The sequence below is a fragment of the Varanus komodoensis genome, unplaced genomic scaffold (assembly GCF_004798865.1).
Source record: "Varanus komodoensis strain SLA01 unplaced genomic scaffold, ASM479886v1 scaffold13_1, whole genome shotgun sequence".
NCBI classification, from domain to species: Eukaryota; Metazoa; Chordata; class Lepidosauria; order Squamata; family Varanidae; genus Varanus; species Varanus komodoensis.
Window position 1 is genome coordinate 3137262 of NW_025335408.1, and position 23066 is coordinate 3160327.

The 23066-nt window shown below is 39.7% G+C and overlaps 1 protein-coding gene across 1 annotated transcript; it reads right to left on the reverse strand.

Moving 5' to 3' along the window:
* Positions 1-13852: 13852 nt before the first annotated feature.
* On the reverse strand, positions 13853-22764 carry ATP23 (ATP23 metallopeptidase and ATP synthase assembly factor homolog). Its single transcript, XM_044423099.1, has 6 exons — positions 22525-22764; positions 21331-21376; positions 21147-21228; positions 18050-18187; positions 15495-15578; positions 13853-14248 (listed from the first exon to the last, which is right to left on the reverse strand). The coding sequence occupies exons 1-6, from the start codon at positions 22694-22696 to the stop codon at positions 14045-14047; spliced, it is 726 nt and encodes a 241-aa protein (XP_044279034.1). The 5' UTR covers positions 22697-22764; the 3' UTR covers positions 13853-14044.
* Between the last annotated feature and the right edge of the window lie 302 nt (positions 22765-23066).

The following is a 23066-nucleotide window of genomic DNA, read 5'->3' on the forward strand; positions in this document are numbered from 1 at the left end:
AAAGCAATAACCTGGAAAGCTACCTGGCAATGGAAAGTCATCTCATATTTGCAAAGCCTGACAAGGCAAGCACATCCTAACAGAAGCCAGGTGTTAAAACTAATTTCTAATTTAGCCATAAATAAAGAGAAGAGAAATGTGAGTCCTTTGAGCCAGTTGTTGTATGTGACATTATGGAATCCATCAGCATGAAGGAGTTTACCATACTTTGCAGGAAAGGTTAACTCTACAAATAGTATTGCATCAACAGAAATGTTAATGAGTTTGTGTGTGGCAGCAGGTAAGCGGAGAGATGGCAAAAGGAAGCTATTGTGATAGGCAGATAATTACAATGGAAGTCATGTCTTGGGTAATGACTAGGATTCACATCACATATCTTTCCAGTCGCAGTACAATTTCTCCAGCTCTGTTTATGGTAATCTATGGGATTATTTGACAGCAAGGTGACATTTTGACTTTGGAACAAATTTCTTTCATAGACAGTGCAATTACTCACTGGTACTGTGACATTCAATTAGGCACAGAACTGCTATGCAATTCATTTTTTTAGAGGCGGAATATACAAATATTGAGTCTATTTCTCATTAGTGCATGGGGTCTTTTGCTGCTTAAGATTCTGGCCTTCTTATGCAAAAAGGGATAATCTTACTAACATAAGTGTCCTAATTTACAAGAGAAATTAAGATCCTCGCTGTTTTTTTTTTTAAATTGACTGGACTGTAATAGGTAATGCTAGAAAAACAAAAACCAAAAACATTTTTTAAAAAATCCAGCAGTGAAATAATGTGCTTCAAAGACACAGTCATGCTGGGAGTTAATATTGCAGTTCAGAGGTAAGGTCCTTCTATGCCTTAAATATGCTGGGAATTAATACATTGTGTACATAAAAGGAAATATTGTACAAATGAGGAAATTTGTCTTCTAGTGCTCTGACCACAACAGCTGGGAAGCTCCCATATAGATACCTGGAGCACAAGCTGACTGGCAGGAGTCTTTAGGCAGCACAGCAGGTTGATGTGAGTGGCTCTTCCTCTTTGTAAAAGCAAAAGAGGCAAATGCCAGGCAGAGGTATGTGCATGTCTGGAGAAAGAGGCAAGTGTCACATTACTGGAGCATCTTAACAAGAGCAGCTCTTCCAGAACCATTATGGAAGTAACCGGCATACTTTACAGCAGCCTTCCAAACACAGTCCCATAAATCACATGGCTTATTATGCACTCGGTACTCTACACTTGGAGTTCTCCCATGATTTACTCCAACAAAACAAACGAAGCCAGATGATGCCATACGTGCAAGGAAATTGGTGTCTGTAGCTATCAGTGGTAGTGAAGAAAAATGCTACTGACACAGATGATTCTGTCCCCAGTATTAGAACACTGCTTTGCACCTGTCCAAGAGCCAGAGAATGTCACTTTAATAGTCCATAAAGTAAAAAGTTCACCAAATGATAAGATTCCACTTGTTGGAGGTACAATAACTCTGACACTTTTCTCAACTTCTGGCAAATGTCCAGATGGGTTTTGCTTCAGCAGACCTAGGCAGCAGGGATGTACACCAACTACATTCTACAAAGCAACCACAATATATACCACATTGTGCTTTGAAGTTTTTGACACTAGCTGGGTGAGCTGCTGTGATCGTATGGAATGTTCATAAACACACCAGAGCTGTATGGAGAACAAAGTGGTTGAAATAGTAGCTGTACAGTCGCTGAACAGGAAACACAGTAGCTGAGCTTGGGATTAAAACTTCAAATAGGGCCCAGGGCAATAGAGGATGGACTGTTGTCCACATGATCCCCCTTTTTCTCCAGGGTTCCAGAAATCAGTCCTTCAGTCCTTGACTCTTCAGAGAATGTGAAAGCCTTCACACATGCATAGCTGTAGGGAAAACAATAGAGCTGCCACAGTTTTATCACATTAAGTGGTATATAAATATTATTAGCAGTAAAATAAGCTCCAGTGAGTTCAGTAGGACTTACTCCTGGGTAAATATAGAATTGTAGCCTGGCAGTGCAATCCTAGGCAGCATCTAGCCTGACAAAGGATTTTTGGAGGCCTGGGTACAAAGTCAGAAAATTAACCTTTGCAGCTAGCAGGGAAATAACTGTGCTGGCTACGTCTCAGATGCTGCAAGAGCAAAAGCGACCTTGGACGTGAGGCGTGGGGTGAGGAGGGGAGGAGACAGGCCCCACAAAGCTATGAGGTATCCTGCTAGCCCCTTGGCCTCCCTCTGTTCCAAAGTGCCTCCTTGAGACAGCTGAAATCTCCAGCTGTGTTTTGGAAGTAGGAGGAGAGCAGAAACAACTTGGAGATAATCTGGTGTTCAAAGGATTACAGGCATCCCAAATGGATTTTGCCCAAAATTGTATTAAGTCTAATGATACTTGCTGTTGTAAAAGTGTGTTAAGGATTGCAAGGTTCATATTACTCCTAAAGTGCAAAATGTATGCATAACTTCCTAAAGCATCCTTCTGCAATAACAAATCCAGTTCTGCTATAAACAAATGTTTTTGCAGAGACAAACTATAATGAACATAAAATTACACTAGAATTACAGGGAAAGTAATAAAATATTTTGCACTTAAAAATAAGTCTATACATTTTACTTAATATTGCTTTAAAAAAAATCCTAACCAGCATCTTTCTTCAAAAGTTTGTCCACAGAAAAATATCAGAGAAGGAGAGATCTTTTCTCATTCAAAATATTTGTGTATGTGGCATATGATAAATAATCTGTATAAAAAGATGGCAAAGCTTATTAATCATTTCCATATTATTCCTTCCATTGGCTCTTGATTTAAATAACTAGACTGAAATCAGCTTCTGAAAAGTTGACGTAGGTAACTTATTTATAGTCATAGTGTGGAAAAAGACAATTTTCTATCAGTATCCCATTATTTCCACTTCTGTTCAGTAATTTGTGACCTGAATGAATAAAGCCTAAGGCTCTAATAGGCTGAGGATGCTGAAAAGATTTATGAGACCTAGTTAGGAATATCTCACTATTTTTCCTTCTGAGTACCAAGTTACCATGATAATGATCTTACATTTATTTAGAGTCTTTCACATCAAGGGATCTCAAAGTACTTTGCAAATATAGTAAACTATTGAGATCTTTTCATCCACCCAGTGCTACAAGTCTACAACCTCAGCTGTGAAAAAATATTTAAACAGTGTGCACAAAAATCTCACACCTCTGTGGTGTAACTAGTGTAAATTTGTGACATTTGCCAAGGAGAAGGAAGTGAGTACTCATTCTAGAGCAGAGGTCGGCAACCCGCTACTCTGGAGCCGCATGTGGCTCTTGAATCCCTCTGCCGTGGCTCCGTCGCTCAAAACACACGCCAGCACAGCCGCCGATCTGCAACAAGTGCCGATTTACTGAGCATTTCCCCCCAGTAGGACACCATGGATAAATTGAAGAAAAGTTTCTGAAGAAAACCAAATGGTACGCGGGTAGATTCATTTGCTTTTACTGCTGACGAATTTATGGGGTTTGCTGTTTAATGCATGCAGCCCTTTAGCACTGACTTTGACTCTGCAGGAAGCTGTTCTCCTATTCAAAATATATGAAAGGAGTCCTACTAGTTTATAATGTAAGATTTAAAAAAACAGTTTTTAGTGACTGAACAAGAGCTGCAGCTAAATCATAATGAAGATATAGATCTACTTCCTTGTTTTAAGAAGATTCTTATAAAAATTCCAGCAACATTATTGCATTGGGAGAGGGATGTTTGTTCAATATTTCACCAGACTATTATTTATATTTGTTGTATTGCAGAAACTCTACTTAATGTATGAAAATATCAATTAGTCCGTTTTTAATTCAGGTTGACAGCTGACTGCACCCTCCAGGACATGTGATAAAAGGATGAGGGCACACAGAAGCAGACAGCATTTTTGGTTTGCTGCAGGTGGATAATTTAAGTTTGGCTTTTTATTCCATAAATACAAGAAGGACTCAAATAGACATTGAGTATTTTATTTGAAAGTAACCTTCAACCCAGCGTCTTTTTTTCGGAGTTCAAAATGTTTTTGTTGCATAAAGAAATAAAAACCCCCCAATTTTTTTTTTTTTTTATACATAGCATAAGGGTAAAAAACGATATATGCAGTGTTATCTTCATTTTAGATGTCAAAAGGGTTTTGCGGCTCCCAGTGTTTTCTTTTCTGTGGGAAACAAGTCCAAATGGCTCTTTGAGTGTTAAAGGTTGCTGACCCCTGTTCTAGAGTTATATGTTTAGCCAGCCAACTGACTAGCTGGCTGGCTGGTTTTTTATTATTCATAAAATGAAGACAGTAACTTATTTTTTTGTAAAATGTTTTCTCATACTCTAGACAGTGTCTACAACTGATGCAAGAAATTAAAACCAGTCTTCTGAAGTCATCTTACAACACACACTTGTTAATACTTTCAAACACTACCCATTGAAATTGCATGGAAAAGCAGCTTAGGCAGCAAATGAAAATATTGCATGCACGGCTTTTCTGGGCTACTTTCACTTTAGACTTTACAAACAAATCCCTTCAAAATTAACTCCAACCCAGTACAACCTGGGAAAGTGATGGAGAGTCTTCCTGAACATTGTTGCCCAGTTTCAGATGGAATCTTTACATCCAGTTTTCAGCAAAACCTGGAACATGAAGTCTACCTCACAAGCAGAGTGGGAATTCAAAGATGCAAGAGTTTGAACTTCAGGGCGTTTCAAACCAGCCTTGGATAGGGAGCAGGGATAAGCTTGTAAAGCAACCAATAATATAATTTTATAAAGGAGAAAAATGTGCAGAGCTTGTATGTTTTAACAAATATTGGATAAAATGAATATGGGGGAGGTCTGGTGTCACCAGAAACATACCTATAAGTTGCAGGATACAAACTGTATTTGTGTGCAAATATACACACATACCCATGTGTATGCAGTACACTTGCATTTTTATGGAAATTCCATTAACTTTCCTTTTTAAAAATATACTTTTGGTTTTCAATGCACACTTCTTTCCTGTGTTTCTTTATTGAGTTTTTTTTACTGCTAAAACAAAAATAATATAAAGACTTTGGTGCTTCTCTTGCGACGTTCACTGTTACACCTAAGAATGAGAAATAAGTCAAGGAAAAATTGCTACAGAGTGAAATGAAGCAAGTGTATCCGTATGACATCTGTCTTTCACTAACAACAAAAAGAGTAGCTAGACTTACATTTTTAATCCACAGCGAATTTTAGTTGCTGCTGCTGCTTTTTTTCCCAGCAAGACACCCTTCTGTTGAGTTTACTTACTAGAACAGAAAGAATATAATTTGAGAAAAAGAGCAGCTAACACTCTGATTTATTTACCAAGGTGTACTCAGGATATGAAGTGACCCTGGACTAGGTTCCTTCTTCCCCCTTCTCCATGTGTTTACAGGGGCCCTAGGGGGCAGCGAATGCCAAAGCAAGTGAGCCCAGTGCTAATAAGAAAAGTGGCTCAGCTACTGCCATTGTTGACCCAGAATGTTCTAAGCCTTACGTTGGGCTCAGCGGCTTTCTAAGGAAATGAAGTTTTGTAGCAGCAGACATTTCACAATGTAATTAAAAGTAAAAATTAAAGGGTAATAAAAACTGAAAATCATTCTGGGTTTATTTTATTCATTCATTTATATATGAGATTTCTGTACTGCCCAAAATCTAAAGGTGGTGTATCTAGCAGCATCCATGTAAAAGTGGGATGGGCATGGTTGGTGGGAACATATTGGGGCAGTCTCCAGAGCAGATTTGTGGTGGGGTTGTGGCGAAAGGAAAGTCTCAATTCATGAGTAGAGCTAGCCTTGTGTGATGTTGGATTTGGCTCCCAAACTCAAGAAATGCAAAATAGAAAGAGACTAAAATGGACAGGCAGCAGGTTTCTCCTAAATCAAGAACTTTACATTCTGAGATTGTCTATATAAAGCTATTAATCTGCTGTGTCTACTTCTGATGTCATCGCAGAACTGAGATCCAAACATTATATAAAAATTGTTTCCTTTCCTTCCTTCACATAACCTCTAGGTGGCACTGTGGAATAGTGCAGTTACACAAATAGAAACAGCCATTCTTTTCACATTGATGAATAATATTGCCTTTTCTCTGCTCCAACCAAGACCACCAAAATGCTGTTTAAAAACAGAAGCAAAACTGGAGGGTCTAAAGAACCTATAAATATAATTATCTAAAGAATGTGTAAACAACTCTGAGTGGGGAATAACAAGTGCTCAGTAACTGTTGTTTCAGAAAGCTCTGTAGGAGACTTACAGAATGCAATGGCATTTGATGGGATAACGAATGATAACATAGAAAGATTTTAGAAAAAATACACTACATCCTACAAACAGAAGCACACTTTCCATGTTCAGTTAAAGACTTGACACATTTTTTGCAGTGGGCAATGCTTGAGTGGTGGTAGCACTGCTGGCAATCTATGCTCTTATAGCAAAAATCAGAGGCATAGATGTACTTAAGCACAGCTGGAAATGTGCTTTATTTCCCTCCTTGGTGCTGGAAAAACGTAGCTTGTGACATGAACCATGGTGTATCTCTCTGTCACAAAAGCTGGGTTTCATGGTGAGGTCCACCCAGAGCTAAGCACATTTTAGACTGAGGTCTTCAGCAGCCTTTGTATGATCTAGGGCCTGCTGAATTCAGCAAACAACCTTAGGACTGTGTTAAATGTCACCCTGCTTTAAATAGAAAACGTTCCTGGGTTCTCTGGAAGTACCAGGTTTGGCGGGATTATGTTCACATTCTTCAATCTGATTGACCTCACAATGATCAGAATGGGACACCAAGCCTATCCACATTCCCTTGAATCACGTTGGCACTAATGAGATGAAATATATTTGATTCCAAAGTCCTCAAACTCCGCATCATTCCCCAATGGAGCATGTTGTCTTCCTAATAAACACATCCTCACTACAAATACAGCAGCAGCATTGCTAAGCGAAATATATTCCACTTGCATTCTCTAGATCATTATTATGAGGAAGTAAATATTTCAATTTTTTGAACTCTCTGGAAGCTGAACAATGCAGTGGAAGTGTGTTTAATTTCTAATCTATTTTAACATTACAGTTATGTAAATTTGATTAAAATGCGGATTTGAATAAAAATGGAAATGCATGCTGAAGCCGCGGCAGATTTTCTGTTCATTGCAGCGTGGCTTTCAATGATACTCCAGCTCCCTCTGCTGTACTGATGCCTTTCCATGTGTTAAAGGCAAGAATTCAGCTTTTCTTGGCCTTTTCCTACCTTCATAATCACAACAAAAAAGATGCAGATGAAGATTATATAGAAAGCAAAGAATGAACAGCTTGGCACGATAAACACTATATTGGTTGCTACGGTCCTCTTGTCTTTCCAGGTTAAGTCAAAAAAGCCACCAGCACCATCCCCAGGCCTCTGTGTGACAGAAGGGCCTATTCTGTGCTAAGAAGGAACATCAAGTTACATATTTTCAGAAGAACTTGGTCAGTGTTCCATGGTGCTTCAGGCCATTCTGATCCCTGTCTCCCATTTTTGCCCATGCAGGCCAGATCTGCATATACCTGTTCTGGGAAATGAATGATTCTCCATATCCTACTCAGAAAATCTCTTTTAGCAGATACAAAATGGACACCTACAAGTTTTTAAAAATAGACCTTGGTGTTCTCGACAAACCAAATTTAAGAGTTTGGAACAAAGTAATTTCAAGATTGGAAAAATGAGAAACTAACAGAAGCTAAAATGGTCATATTCATCTATGAAAATTGTCATATTCATCACTACAGAAGCGAATGAACTTCTGTGGATAGAAACTACTTTTTAGTCATGGTCAAACTCTACCAAGTCACAATACAGCAAGATTCTATATCAACCTGTTGAATTGTTTCCTGCCTCCAAAAATAATTTATGGATTCTTTGTCCATTCCACTGTCTTTGGGTGGTTCTACAATTCATTTTACCAAGCATGTCCATAGCTTTGGTGATTTTTCTCTTTTAACTGTTCTTCCTTTAGCATCCCAGATTGCTTTGCAAAATGTTTTCATTTCTAGTGTGTTGACCCAGTCTCAGTCATTTTTAGAGTAGACTTATTTAGCTGACTGTGCTGTGAACATGGCTACATCTGGGTGAAACTAAATATTTCCAGGATCCAGACATTTTTCAACTATTTATTCTGTTAAAACACTCTCCAGAATAGATCGTTACAATTTTCTTGGACTTTGATTTCTTAAGTAACTGACAAATCCTTTGGCTCATTTCATTTTCCTTTCTGCCTTTTTGGCTTTCTCCTTTATGTCCTTGCCTTGGCTTCCTCTTCTGTATCCTATAAAGTGATTTGTATTCTATTTGTGATGCTGTTTCTTCATGTCTTACTCTTTGTTATATTTTATCATGGCACTCTTTTTATATAACTATTCATACAGTACTGCCAGAATCCTATCAATGGATCCTATGCATATGTACTGAGAAGTAAGCCCCGCTGTGTTCAGTACCCCTCACTTCAGGGAGAATGACTTCCGAATACACATACATAAAATTAGGTGGCACTGTTCTTTTTAAACCTTGTCTCTCATGTGCATTTATCAGATCTATTTTTATTTTCTTTATTAAGTGATAAAGTATAGATATGCACCTTTAAATATATAAGAAAATATAGCAAATCAATGCTATTTGAATGAATCCAATACAGACTTGAGGAGCAACTATGCTGACAATTGTTTTTGTTTTTATGCTCCACTTAGAATGCTTTTCCCACTATCTTTCCTTCTTTAGAACCTCATTTCCTTCTTGCAGGGCTCCACATTGATATTTCTGGCACTGTTCCTCTTTCCTCTCGATTCCTCTCCCTTGTGTATCATAATTTATTATGTTGCAAGCTTGCATCCATAAGGTCCTATTTCTTAACTTTGTGACATTCAGTGAAGCACAAACGATAAACATTAGTGAGAATGTGTGTGTATGAGCAATGGATGCTATTCTTCATCCCATTCAAACCAACGGCAAACAGCTGCATACTTCTGTTTTGCTCTTCTTCTTCCCATCCAGTATGATTAATGCAAGCATGGCAGAACACACGTTTCTCTGGAGCAGGAGTTTCACCATGCTTGATTGGTGATCTCTTGAAACTGCACTGAGCTTCAAAAACGGCTTGGGAATTGGACATCATGCAAATATGGAAAAGAAGAACAGCAGTCCATACAGTTGTGGCATATAAAGAGCTTGGTATTGTCACCATTATATTGAACAAAAGTCCATTCATTTCAGTAAACATAATATCACATCACAGCTGTGACCTAGAGACCTTGTTCTCTGGCAGAAGAAATCAAGTGAGCATCCAGGGCTTCATCTATGCCAGTGGGTATACACTCTAGTGTGATTATGGGATTTTGGACTACAAGTCTCTGGCAATTGGCCATGTTGGGTGAGGTTTATGGTAGCTGCAGTCAAAATGTCTTATGGGCATCAGGCTGCCCCAGTTAATATCTGAGTGGAATTATTCAGGTTCCACTGAATAATTACAGGTGACAGAGCTTACCTGACCAAGAAAATATGAAAATCAGAGCACATTTGTTTGGCATAAACTTAACATCATTATCAGTTGTAGTGTTATCACACTTGGATTCAGATGGAAGAAAAGATTTTATATGTATGACTTGTGTGTGTCTCCTGAGCATGCAATATCCTGCAAAACTTCATCTGAAACGGGGATCTGGCAAAGAAGCCAGGTTAAAGAAATATTAACAGGCAAGATCAGGCCACTGTGAGGCTAAAATGATCCCTGAGGAATTTAGAAAATGCAGACTGTTGGCTAGATTACATAAAAGGAGGGGAGCTTTTAGAATTTAGTGAGCAATTTTCTCTATAGGTGCAAAAAGTATTTTTCTGACTGCTTTTGTTCTCATATTCAGTCACTTTATTTATTTATTTATTTATTTATTTAGGAGACTTCTATGCCGCCCCATTCGCCGAAGCCTCGGTGAATTTACAGCCAGCAGCTATGCAACAGTGGGCTGCTGATAAAATTACCTCTTCAAAACAAGATTAGACAATTCTGCACATGAAATACAGGTGCAAGAAATGTGAAGTACCATTTGGCAAGTTAACTAAGTCTGCAATCCAATGCACACTTACCTAGAATAAGCTTTATTAAACAAAGTGGGGCTTAGTTCTGAGCAAGCATGCATAGGCTTGATATCTGATCTTCCAAAGCTAGTATCAGCCCTGGATATAAGCAATATCACATTTGTTAAAAGGGAAAATCAACTTTCATGGACAACTTATAAACACACTTTTAAATTTCCCTTCACAAGGTAAGACTGTGTTATTCATTCTCACCTGTACTCCCCATTCAAAGTAAACTCCGTCCATCTCTCCCAGATAATAGCAATACACTCATCATGGAATTCTTTTCTCTGAATCAATAACTGCGTGATGCTGAGGAAAATGAAGTATAGCACCATCAAGCAGTTACACTTCACCTATCTAAATTACCACTGCGCTTATAATTGACACACTATCATATACTTGGTTACACCATTACATTTTTGCAAATGTAGTTTGGCACTAACTTTCCTTCTGTGCACAGAGTAGCGCTGTAATCCACTGTGGCAGAAATAGCTAGAATGATTTGGTGTGACCTTCCAAGGACCCACCAAATTCTAATTTCAATGTATCCAATGAGGCAGCATGCTGGAAGAGTCAGGGCAGACAAAAGGGAATTGAACTTTGCACAGTGTATTGTTAAATGTAATGGAATTCACTGGTATAGAGACTTATGCAGCTTGAAACAGCAGTATCTGAAGCAACCTTTCCCAGCCTTGTTTTCCTTGGCTGTTGGGACTTCAGTTGCCATAATTCCCAGTGATCATGGCCAATAGTCAGACATACTGGGAGTTGTAGTCTAAAACACTTGGAAGGCACCAGGCTGGAAAAGCGTAGCCTAAATGAAAGTTTTCCCACTTATATGCCCAGCTCTGCATCAAGATTATCAGTGGAGACTCTTCTCCAGACTCCCTTTCAATCTTTGTCTAGAGGAAACCATGAGGAAGAGGGCCTATTCGGCAATGGTCCCCTGCTTGGGAGATGCTTTGCTCTGAGATTCCATTCTGGCATCTTGCTAATGTTCATTTGGCACAAGGCTATGACAATATTTTCCCTGACACTTTTAACACCATGCTTACCTCATTCTATTATTAGTTTCTGTTGATGATGATCAAGTTTAGCTTTACATAATTATCAGAGACATCTGGTGTGGCTGCCCATAACTTTCCAGACTGAAAGGATTTTGAGCATCCTGTCATGGGGAGGAAGAACATGGTGGCAAATGTTGCCTCAGTGCATCTCCCACTCTGCAAAAGAGGAATGTTCACCATCTGTCTTTTGCCCCACTCATGGGGAAGTTCAGACATTGCCAAGACACACTGCACCCAGTGGATCTTCACCCCTTGCACCCCGCCTCTTGGAACACCCATCCAACACTAGTTCTGAGGTTATTCTTCCAATCTCAGAACTGCAGACAGCATGGAAAGAACCACATTGCAAAGGTGGAGCAAGGGCATTCCAAGGCCAGAATTCCAGCTCTGACCTTGGAACACAATCTGTCCTATGACCATCCAGTTATGTAGCAGCCACAGGATTCTGCCCTGACTCTTACTGGTGCTGGTGTTTATCATATTCTTTTACAGGTGAATTGGATTTCAGTGCTAATTGGCAGTTTTCTATTGTTTTAATTGTATGTATCAAGTCATGTATATTGCCTAGAGAACTGTATTTTATAAAGGGACAGACAATTGTAACAAATCACTCTGCCACCTTCCCTTGCAAACATAAGAGCTATGGGTAATGGCAGAGTATTTTTCCTCCCAGAACATTTCTATATATTTTCTAATCAATTCACAATGCAGAGCCTTCTTAGGGGTGCTCAGCTGTAAGACAGATTCCCTCTCTCCACTCAGTCATAATTTAGGTTGTCATTTCCACAAGAACTGGATTTATCTTTTCTCTTTATGTTAGGTAAAAACACTATGCATGTTGGTGCCACTATACCAAATCTTCCCAATTAAGACTGCAGTCCTCTTTACATGTACCTGGAGTGAGTCCCATAGAATTCAATGGGATTTATATCTGAGTAGAGTTGTATAACAGTAGGGCTGTTAATTTCCTATTCACTTAACATAGAATGCCCACCAAGGGCTGAAAACCTTGCAACTATAAAAAGAGAACCTATTTCCTTTGTTAAATACTATGCAAAATATCTGTGGCAAAGTTACTGCAACAGATGGACTTCCATGAGGGAGTCTGATACTGCAAGTGACTTCCACCACCTCCAATAGACATCTACATATATCCCATTCTCATGGCTAGCTCCACACATATCTAGAATAGTTGCCTAAGAGATGTTGACAAGACTCTTAAGAACTACTTCTACTACATTCATCTGGACTCCCACTTCAGAATGGTATGGGAACACCATTTTCAAATTACTAAAACGAGTAACAAGATTACATTTCCTAGACAGCATCATGATCTGAATTTACATGTAGCACTTGAAACTACCAGATCAAACTTTTATGAATAAGGATTGCTTAGAACTCTGCCTAACAGCACATCCTTTCTACAACCAACCACACCGCTCAAAAACCTGCTCTTGAGGTTAGATAGGAAAGAATCAACCCACCCACTTCCACTGAGTGACACAGTTCCATCAATGGTGAGGCTTCACCATTTATCTGCTATAGTTTGACCCATTATGCAAGTTGTAGCAGAGGTCAAATAAACACCCAGATATTCTAACCACCTGGAGAGCTTCAGCTGTTGAACAGTATAGAAATACAGCAGTTGGAATCTCCTGCTTTTCTATTGTCATCCTCTAGCCTATTATTAGACCCATACAATAAACCCACCTTAGGAGTATCATTCATAGCCCTCTATATGCATAGGACTATTTCAGTGGATCAGTCATGCAAATGTCTGTACTTATCAGTAAATTATGCTTGTTTCAGACACACTCATGAACAGAAGAGTTAACAAATTTCTTCAGGAAACATCAGTGAAGAGGTGGTACTTTCATAGTAAAGCATTAGCAGCAAATTTTAGACCTGTTTACTCTGAAGTCAGGGGTCAAGCCTAAAGCTTCATTTCTATAAAGGCTACCTGGCAATTGTGAGCTTCAGCTCCTGGGCAGCCTCTGCATAAACAAAGGATATCATCCATTCCAAACTCTCAGGTTGACTCTAGAAATGTCATTCCACTTGTAGATACCATTCATGAAAGGGCCTAAAGTGCGCTAGCTGCAGGTTACATGTCAAAGGCCACTGAATTTGCAAATGCACTTTTAACATGTAACCTGTGATTTCAGCTACAAGTCTCCTATCATGCACAGCAGATGTGCCTCCAAGCCAGAACAGGCAATCTTTTTCAGTCAAGAGCCACATAGTTGAGAACTGGCTGCAGACAGCATGGGAAAGCAAAAGTAAGCTGATTACTCTGCTATTTTCCCATCCCTTTTCCTCTCCTTCCTCATCACAGAGGGCTGATGACATGCAGAAGGCTTTTGAAAATGGGATGGAGGTAGGTGTTAAGAAATGTATCTGGGGACGAACTGGACATGAGGTAATTGTTGAGACTGCTTATGAAAGTTTTTCACTTAGGGTTCAATGTTGGACTTAGTGAACTGCATCTTTGCTCAGCCGTGCAATGTTGTTAAATATATCAATGCACTGACCAATAAGTTAGGCCCTACAAAGAGAGTGTGTATATTAGATATAACATACCTAACATGTTTATATTTTCATATAACATATGGACCATTTACAAAATGGCATTTAAACCAAAGAAGAAAACAAACATTTGCAAATCAAATTACTAGTAGAATTCTCATTTATAACTTTGTTATAATTGAAAAAAATGCTACAGCAAATGTTATGCCGAATGAAACGCAAGACAGGAATTAAACAACATGGGTATTCCCTGCTCATGGACTCCAGTTCTCTTCACAGTTCATCTTCTGCAAATTGTCCTCAAATGATGCAGTTTGCGCTAGAGATGAACAGTCTATAAATTTGTATAGTATCGTTCACGGTTCTGGAACTGTCTATATGCATAGTTTGCATCTGATTTGTTGTGAGGCACTCTGTCAAATGGTTCGTGATCATTGAAACAGGATTCAAAGACTTCATCCACAGCTTGCTCTGCCATCTCTTTGCTGACTTTTCTAACAGCCAATATGGAGCGAATGGCTCTGTCTCTTACACAAGTCTGAGAAAAGGTAAAAAATGAAAACATGGCACAAATTATGAAATTTATTTCAAAAGATATTGCTAACTGGAAAGGCCTATTTTCAGCTTTCCACCTGAAGCACCACCCTCAGAAAGACAACAAGGGCTCAGTCCAGTGAGGCTGAGTGTAACCCGCTGATCTCGGGCCAGCTCTGCACTCTTCCTGCAGACTGCTGATTTTGGCAATCTAAGTGTCCAACCCTGAAATGGACCAAAAGAGTGCAAGGAACCACCAGGATATTCTCTATACTGGTCAAGCCTGTCTCCAGCCTTCTTGATTCCCACCCCTGCCCCACAAAGCCTGGTTCTTTCTGTGCGGGCTGTGAGAGTGTTGGGAATATGTTCTGAGTTCACAGTCCCAGCTCCAACCTTTAAGTAAGATTCTTCAGATCTGAGACTCCAAAAAACTCTGTGGCCATATAGATTCTGTCTAATTGGCCAATACTCAACTCAGTAGTCAATGTTAGATTATTTATAATAAATGCCTGTCACCTCTGCCACTTCTGGAAGAACAGCTGCAATAAATGGTCCTATCAGAAGGTGTAGCAATCTTTGTTCAGCTTCTGGCCTTTCAGTATATTAAGCAGCACACACATTACTTGGGCTTCAAATAATTGGATTTCCTGACAACTTGAATTCTGGAAATATTGACCTAAGCTTGGCTATTGCAGATGCAAGCTCATATAAAATACTTCTGTTTTTCTGGACATACTCTTTCCTCCAAAGTGCAATGTTTAATTCTTCCAGCTGTCTAAGGTAAAGAACAGTTGCCCTAGGGAAGCAAGCAATTTATATTCTCACTCCTTCCAGACACCACAGTATTTCCTCAAACTGGAATCAGCATTAGACTCAGAAAGGCAATTCACAGCCTGGGCATAATCAACCAAGGGCCTGGATCCGGTCTGTAAACCAGAGGTTCCCTAACACTCCTTTATACTGTGAGAGAACAGACTAGCTACAGACTGATGGGAGCATCACTCCAGGCTCTCATGTCCCATCATGTCCCGAGGTTATATAGCGAGGGGACAGCATACAAAAACTTTAAATAAATAAATAAATCACCCAGACCTTACAGTCCCTGACATTGATTCTTTCCTTCACATGAACCTTTTCCTCCCTTTGAGGCTGACTGAACCTCAGAACGCAGGCGAAATGCCAATGGAGAAATGCCAATGGAGACACCATTTGTAAATTTGATCCTCTTCTTCCTTTATGAGTCAACTTACTTGATGATGCTGTTTTAATCCAAATTTAAATCGGGCCATTTCATTTTTGAGGGAGCAATCTCCACTGAGATTAGCAGCTCGAATCTGTAAGGAAAACACAAAACTACCAAAACCTGAATAGAGCCATCAGAGAAACACAACAAATCCTAGCATGCACAAATTGCCCTAGAGTTTTCTGGTGGAGATGCCACTAGCTAAGGATCAGTAATTCTATATGCCATATCATCAAATCTTCCACCTAATGGCTCTGCATCCCCTACAGTTTGCTGCAAAACTACAGATTCCTACTTGTTATAATAATGAAATGCTTAAGAATTCTGGAATATGAATGGCTGACCATGCAAAAATTGTTCACTGACATGGCTCAAAGTTTGTCTTCTCGATCACATGTTCAATTAGCATTGATTTGTTTTGTTTAGTTTTTTTGGGGGGGGGGGTTGTTTGTTATGTTGCGTTGGACAAGAATGGGAACACATGTTGATGTGGGTGTTCTCTTGTTCCGCATGATAGCCAGCTCGCTCTGTTCAACAGTCTTTAAACTTTTCCAGGGTACAGAGTCAGACAGGTTCCTTTTCCACAGCACTGGAGCCAAGGAAAAAAAGCTTAAAACTAAGCTAAGCAACCAAGAAGCTTATACAGTAGCACCTTAAAGAATAACAGATTCATTATGATACAAGTTTTGATAGACCAAAGGGAACTGTAGTCTACAAAAATGTATGCCATGATCATTTTTCCTTCAAAATGCTAGTACAACTACCCCCGCCGAAAAATAAGTAAGTGGTCACACAGTGATTAATGTCCCCACACAGCATATGTGTGGTCTTGTTTAAATGCATATTGTTCACATAATTTATTGCACTTAGTTAACTGAGTGGAAGCATTATTATTTTATTGTCACATTTTAGTGCTGAAGAATTTATGGGGCAGGGCAAGTGAGATAGTGCTCAAGTCAGGCAATTTTCCAAGCCAGTATTTCGAGATTCACAGGATGCCAGATTCATTTGCTACCTGCTTCCTCATAATGCATTATCTTTCTCCAAATTTTCCAGGTCATTCTAGTCATACTTTACCATATTGTTATTTTTATAATAGCTTCTTCTATCGGTTAAAAGAAACGAGAGAATAAATTTTAACCTTTCAGTTTCTGTTGTTTTAAATCTGTTTCTGTATATATAAATATTTGCATTACTGCTAGGTTTTGTTTTGGTTTATGTTTTTATTTATACTGTAGGCCTTTATATTTAAACATTTATATTGTATCATATTGCATCTTTTAATTGCTGCAAACTGTTCAAGGAGCTTTGCTTGCTTGCCAGTTGTGAAGTCGCATCCGACCCATCGCAACCCCATGGACAACACTCCTGTAGGCCTTCCTGTCCTGCACCATCCCCCGGAGCCCACTTAAGCTCACACTAACTGCTTCAGTGATTCCATCTATCCACCTCATCCTCTGCCGTCCCTCAATTGTTCCCAGCATTATAGGGCAATATAGAACCCCAATACATGAATGAATAGATGCACAAGTGGAGAACAAAAAGACAAACTGATTTTGCTCTTGATTGTTTTATCTACTGAAAATGAAATTATAAATAAACCATTAATGTAATCAACCTTTCTGCTCTCCTATCTTTCTTACTGCCAGTAACTTACTTTCTTCAATACTACAGAAGGCCTGCAAAAAAGTTACATATTGTAAGAACTCAAAACATACCTTGAATAATTAAGCTAGCACTCTGAGGCATCTTCTATTCTATGCAGTAATAATCACCATTTTCACCCATGCCAATATATGGTCAGTTAAATGGACTCAAGATTCCCTGACTCCCATCTGCACTATAGCTGAACAGTCACAGGGTGATACCTAAAGCATCACTACTGCCCAGAAAGTACAGCCCTAGCCCTGATCTGAAAGTGGCCAGAAAACTGGAAGTAACTTTAGCAAAACTATCCCTCATTGGCAAGGAGAATCCTTCCCGCGTTCTGGAAACTGAGTATGAAAACATGTATGGTTGATTTTTATTACTGAGTCAATAATGTGCCCAAAATTTAATTTAGAAAAAAGCTGTGCACCACACTGCAAAACCTTGGTGAGGAATAAGCTTACGGTATTTTAAGAAGTTTTCTGGCTTGTAACAATTCTAATTTCTATCCTTTTCAATGCCTTTTCTGTTCCTATTTGTATATATGTAATATTTTAAAAGAGAATATTGATGTTTTCCCCCATTCATGGTCCCCTTTTTAAATAGAGAAAAACAAGATCTCAATAAACCAAATTCCCTCTTTTTAAAGGGACTAACTAAAATAAATTGTAACCAGTATGCTTTTCAAAGTGGAAAAACTGATAATCTCACTGATCGCTTTCTATATTAGAACCACTAAATGACAGTTAGTATACAAACTGGCCATCTTGCTCCTGTTAACAAAACTGGGTTCAGAATAAACCAAAACCCAAACTCTGAAGTAGAACTGTATTTATAAACAATATTTTAGGTTTGGCATTAATATGTTCTTGGCTGCCTTATTCATTCACATCTGTGAGAACTGTTTTAACTTACCTCTGAACAAGCTAAATGCTTGACGTTATTGAACCAGTCCACGTGCGCACGGCAATGATCGAATGCATGGATAAGTTCATGTGTGACCACTCTGTTCATATGAGCCTGATAATGAATATTGTTTTGGCACAGAACAATCTACAAAGAAGAGGGGTGATAATATTGTCCAGATAATTCAGAAAACAGTTTAACCTCTATGGTATATGCAGTTTTGCTTTAATGGCTACACAATACATTTGGTCTTCAGGATTTCCCTGTTCTATATACAGCACCGGTCAACTACATATCTAATCCGGAAGGGGAGGAACTTTTAGGAGTGCCATCATCCAGCTTTTTTCTGCCAAGTCTTGATTCAACCAGGTATAGTCAGCCTTGTCATAAGCAAGAAGAGAGCAAGTCACTGCTCCTTCCTCTGCATTCTTTGATGCAACTGGGGAAGAGGTGTTCCACAGTCAGCTACACCCCTAACATTGCAATGTGAAGAAGACAATACAATATGTTGCCATCAAGCCCTCTTTTAACCTCTGCCTTTGCTCTCTCTTTTCTGGGAGGAGGTGGCCTGTGGCCTGCCAGATCATACTGTACTGCCTGGTGCAAACTAAGCCTCTCCTCTGTTAAAGGCATAATTCCATGCATATTTGGACAGAGTAAAATTCTACAACCTCCCGTATTCCTTGATCAACCTTTCTGCTGGAGAGGCAGGAAGGTCTAAGACTTTTTTTTTTCCTTTTTAAACAAGCAAAAAATTGTGCCATAATCTCCTTAACTGGAGACAGCAAGAGAGCACAGTGCTGTGGTTTGCCTAGCCATGCAAGGAGGGGCCAGCCCAGGAAACTATCAGAGGAGCTGACATCCTCTGGCCCCACAGACTACAGCCCAAGTCAGCATAGCTAAGTTAGGATAGGGGAGCACCAAATCTTGTACATATATGTTGAAAATAGAAACGTAGAACTGGCATGTGATATGCTGGAGTTGGCAAGAATATACAAAAGGCAGGGCACTAAGACATTTCAGCTGCATGCCACTCAGGCTTACATAGAACTAGATGAGGTTTACATCAAATCAGGAAACTATACCCAAGAGCAGCAGTGTTCCATTGCTGCCTGACTTTTCAGCAGAGGTATTTAGAGGTTCATGATCACCTACTTACAAAGACTTGCTGTCATCTAAGGTTAACCTATCACTACAATAATCAGTAGATTAAAGCAGTACTGCAGCAAATAAGTCAATGGAATTCATTGATAAAAGAACACTGATGCGCATAGACCAACTATGTAGTATTAAAAGAGGAGGAATCCACTCGAGGACAAGAAATTGAAGAACTCAAGGGCCTGCTTCCTGAAATTAGAGGGAAGACTGAGGATTCCAAAAAGCGTGGAAGGATGGCTGAAATGTCTCTGAAAGCAACTTTGGTTGGTGGATTATCTTCTAGTTGTTTTTCCACAGAGGACTGAAAACAGTTTGGCTTCAACAGTCCCAGCTGGACAAACAGATGATGATGCAATTCAATGTATTACAAACATCACCCATCTTGTTAGGGGGGAAAAAGAAGAAGAAGAAACAAGTGGAAGAAATTCATCAGCTTGTTAAATTCAACAAGCTACAACTTAGCCAATGTAGCTAAGAAATTTAAACCAGGACTTGGTATCAGTGGTGGTGATGATCCTGCCGCCAGCATAAAATGAGGTTGCAGAGCGAATGGAAGAGATAAAGAGGAGGCCACAAGTTGAAACAGTTCAAAGTGCTATATAATAGTTCTTTAATGTTGGACAGTCTCTCCGAAGGACAACAGGCTTGTATGTAATGCACTTTTTCACTTTGGGAAAGTTCTGTGTTCAATAATGATCATGCTCTTGCTGTTACAAGTCATCAAGTCATCTCTGACTATGGTGACTTATGAAGAAACACCTTCCAACATGGCATCTTCTTGACAGCCCTGCTCAGCTCTTATAAATTCAAGGCTGTGGCTTCCTTTATGGGGTTGATTCATATCATAGTTGGTCTTCCACATCTTCTGCTTTTGACTTTTCCTAGAGTTATTGTCTTCTCCAGAGAGTCTTAACTTCTCATAATGTCTCCAAAGTACAACAGCTTCACTCCATCATTTTTGCTTCCACGGGAAGTTCTTGCTTGATCTTATTCATCTTTCTGTTGGCCAAGGGTATTCACAAAGCTCTCTTCCAGCACCATGTTCGATATACAAATAAAGACTACACTCAAATATTAACATTACCCTTTAATAAGATGCAATTCAAAAAAATCCTGCATTGAGCAGGGGGTTGCCCTGGCCCCTTCCAACTGTACCATTCTTTATTCCTATGAAACATGGAAAAGACTTTCCAATGTGCACAATTATATGATGTTGAACAGTCTGACTGGTTGACAGTGGTCTAATAGGATGCTCCATTTTAACTGAATAATTCTCTCCTGTGCTGGATTCCTGCATTTCAACCATTCTATTACTAGTAATAAAATTCACTTTTAGGGTAAAATCCTACCTGGAAGGGCATCCCAAGGGCCTTATGACACTGCATGCCTCTCCCTCCTTGAGCACAGAGTAAATTCACCAGTGGAGAGATAATTTGGCTCTCAGAAATCCTTTTTGGATGGTGACAAATCTTTAAATCGCATTGGCTGACACAATGGTGGTGCTCTGGTGTCATTAAGAGCATACAAGTAGTGGATGGGAAGAAACCCACCCTTAACTGAATATTCATCCAAAATAGGGTGAAAACTATGTAAGCCCACAGCCAGCATTACGTTTTTCTTCCAATGAAAAGAATGGGAGAGAAACCAAGCAAAAGAACAAGCAAAGAAAAGGAAGGACAGATACTTTCCATGTACCTGTGGTTTTGTCAGCATAAGACCAACACCTAGCAGTTCATCTGCTACATACTCTCATATTGCTAACCTCATTTAATGGCTCTATTAATGACTTTATTAATGTCACTGGAAATGTCAGTTCAGAGAAATCATGATTACTTCCACATGTGGAACATTAAACATTTTATTCTGTGAATTTATGCAGCAATTACATTTTCCTAATGCAGAAGATATCAAGGTTTGTTCTGATGCTGGCAAATTGCTCAATAACTACCTGTGAGGTTGACGAATCAAATCCTCCACTGACACACCCAGCACAATCTTCACATGAAAAATGTCGGTCTTTGAAAGCAGTGCTAAATGGTTAAAGAACAACATAGGTAAGATTCAAGAACAACTGCTAGCTTCAATAATAATATAAGTACAGTGAACATACAACAAATCAAAAATCTTCTTACCAGCCAGAATTCTTCATAGCCTCAAGCAACAGTTTTGCATATGGATCTAGAACAAACCACAAAGTCATTGGTCAAAAGTAAATATCCTTGTGTAGTGAAATAAACTGTAGGCTACACACTTTTGAGTGTCAAGAAAAAAACCTGTTATTGTCAGAGTGCACCATTTATTCATCAGAAATATTGCATTACCCAAAAACTGCTTATAGATGTCATCTTCCACATGACAGTCCCTGACATGGCCAATGCATCAATTACGGTCAGCTGCTTATTTGGCAGTACAATCAATCCTGTACAAGGTTATTCAGAAGAAAGTCTCAGTGAGACTTACTCCCAAGGACTTGTGTATAGGTGCAACTTGCATACCTAAAGGAACATAAAATTTTGCCTTATAAAAGGAAAATCACTGGCACATGTGGTTTAGGGCCAGTCTTCCCCAAACTGGAATCCTCCATGTATTTTGCACTATAACTCACAAAATTCCTGCTCCATGACCATGAGGTTAAGGCTGATGCAAGCTGAGGCTGGCAACATCTTTAAACATACTGATAGTTAACAAGCAAACTGACCGTTCAAAAATCCTGACAGAAGAAAGAGCTCATCACTTGGCACGAAAACTACTACCACATAGGCACCACACAAGCCTCTTTTGGGAAAGCATCTCAGAACTGGGGTGCCACAACTGAAAAGGCCTTTCCTTCGGAGACATCCATCACACCTTATTTAACAGGGCTACACAGGGAAGGGTCTCTGAAAAGGTCGGCTAACTCTTTCGTGATCTGTTGAGTCTTCAAATAAACTCCAGACTGTAACTCATGCAAAAGAGAAGGAGCAGGAACCGAAGTACAAGGAGCTTTACAGAGTAGCCTAAGTAGACAGTTCTTTCTCCCAAAATTTCGCAAGAGGACCAACGAGATAGAGCAATAAAAATAGATAAACTTTTGCTGTTCTCTCTCTCATGCACGCACATATATTGCATATGTATGTACTGCATATATATATATATATATATATATATATATATGCAAGTCCCACTCCTCCCTCTCCCCGCTCTCCAAAATCCTCCCTCCTCCCTCCCTCTTTCTGTGCTCGCTTCGCGCTGTAGGGCGTGGGGGGAGAAGGTGTCCCCGAGTTGCCCTGGGAAACTGAGCGGTGCATCGTCCACCACTCTGGGGGCGATGTACGTCGGGCACTTACTCTGCTCCAGGGCGACCTTCAGCATACATATACACCTTTTGTTTAACGTGAAAATTCTTCTATAGAGGAATGACCGTTCCTTCTTCCCCTCTCCGCGGCGTCGCTCCGGAAACAGGCCGTACCCGAAGTCATCCTCCTCGGCGCCCGGCTGCCGAGGCTGCTCCGAATTCATGGCGAGACTCGCCCTGTCCCCCTCACGCCTCCACGCCGTCCGGAAGAGCGGCCCTGCCAGCCACGGTACCCAATCCGCAAGCGGAGCAAAGGTCACATCTTACCCAGAACATAGAGATAGGAAATTAGGAAAACTATCCGTATGTCTGCGGAATATGAGGCATGTAGTTGAAGTAGCCGAATCCGAGGAAGAAAGCATTTGCCGATCCTAACACATACCTATTGCCTCAGGTTCATGCATATTTAGACAGAATAAAAATCCTACAACTCCCAGCATGCCGAAAGCTGTAGGACTTTTTTATGTCTAAACGTGCAGGTAGGAATGTATCCTAATTATCTTTTCAAGGAGATTTAAAAAGAAAAAAACACTC

Coding starts and splice junctions, on each gene's coding strand:
- ATP23 (XM_044423099.1), bottom strand. CDS start 22,696: ATGAATTCGGAGCAGCCTCGGCAGCCGGGCGCCGAGGAGGATGACTTC. Junction 21,377..22,524: donor GAAGGTCGCCCTGGAGCAGA/GTAAGTGCCCGA, acceptor GGTTTGTTCTAG/ATCCATATGCAAAACTGTTG. Junction 15,579..18,049: donor AGCATTTAGCTTGTTCAGAG/GTAAGTTAAAAC, acceptor TTTTCCTTACAG/ATTCGAGCTGCTAATCTCAG.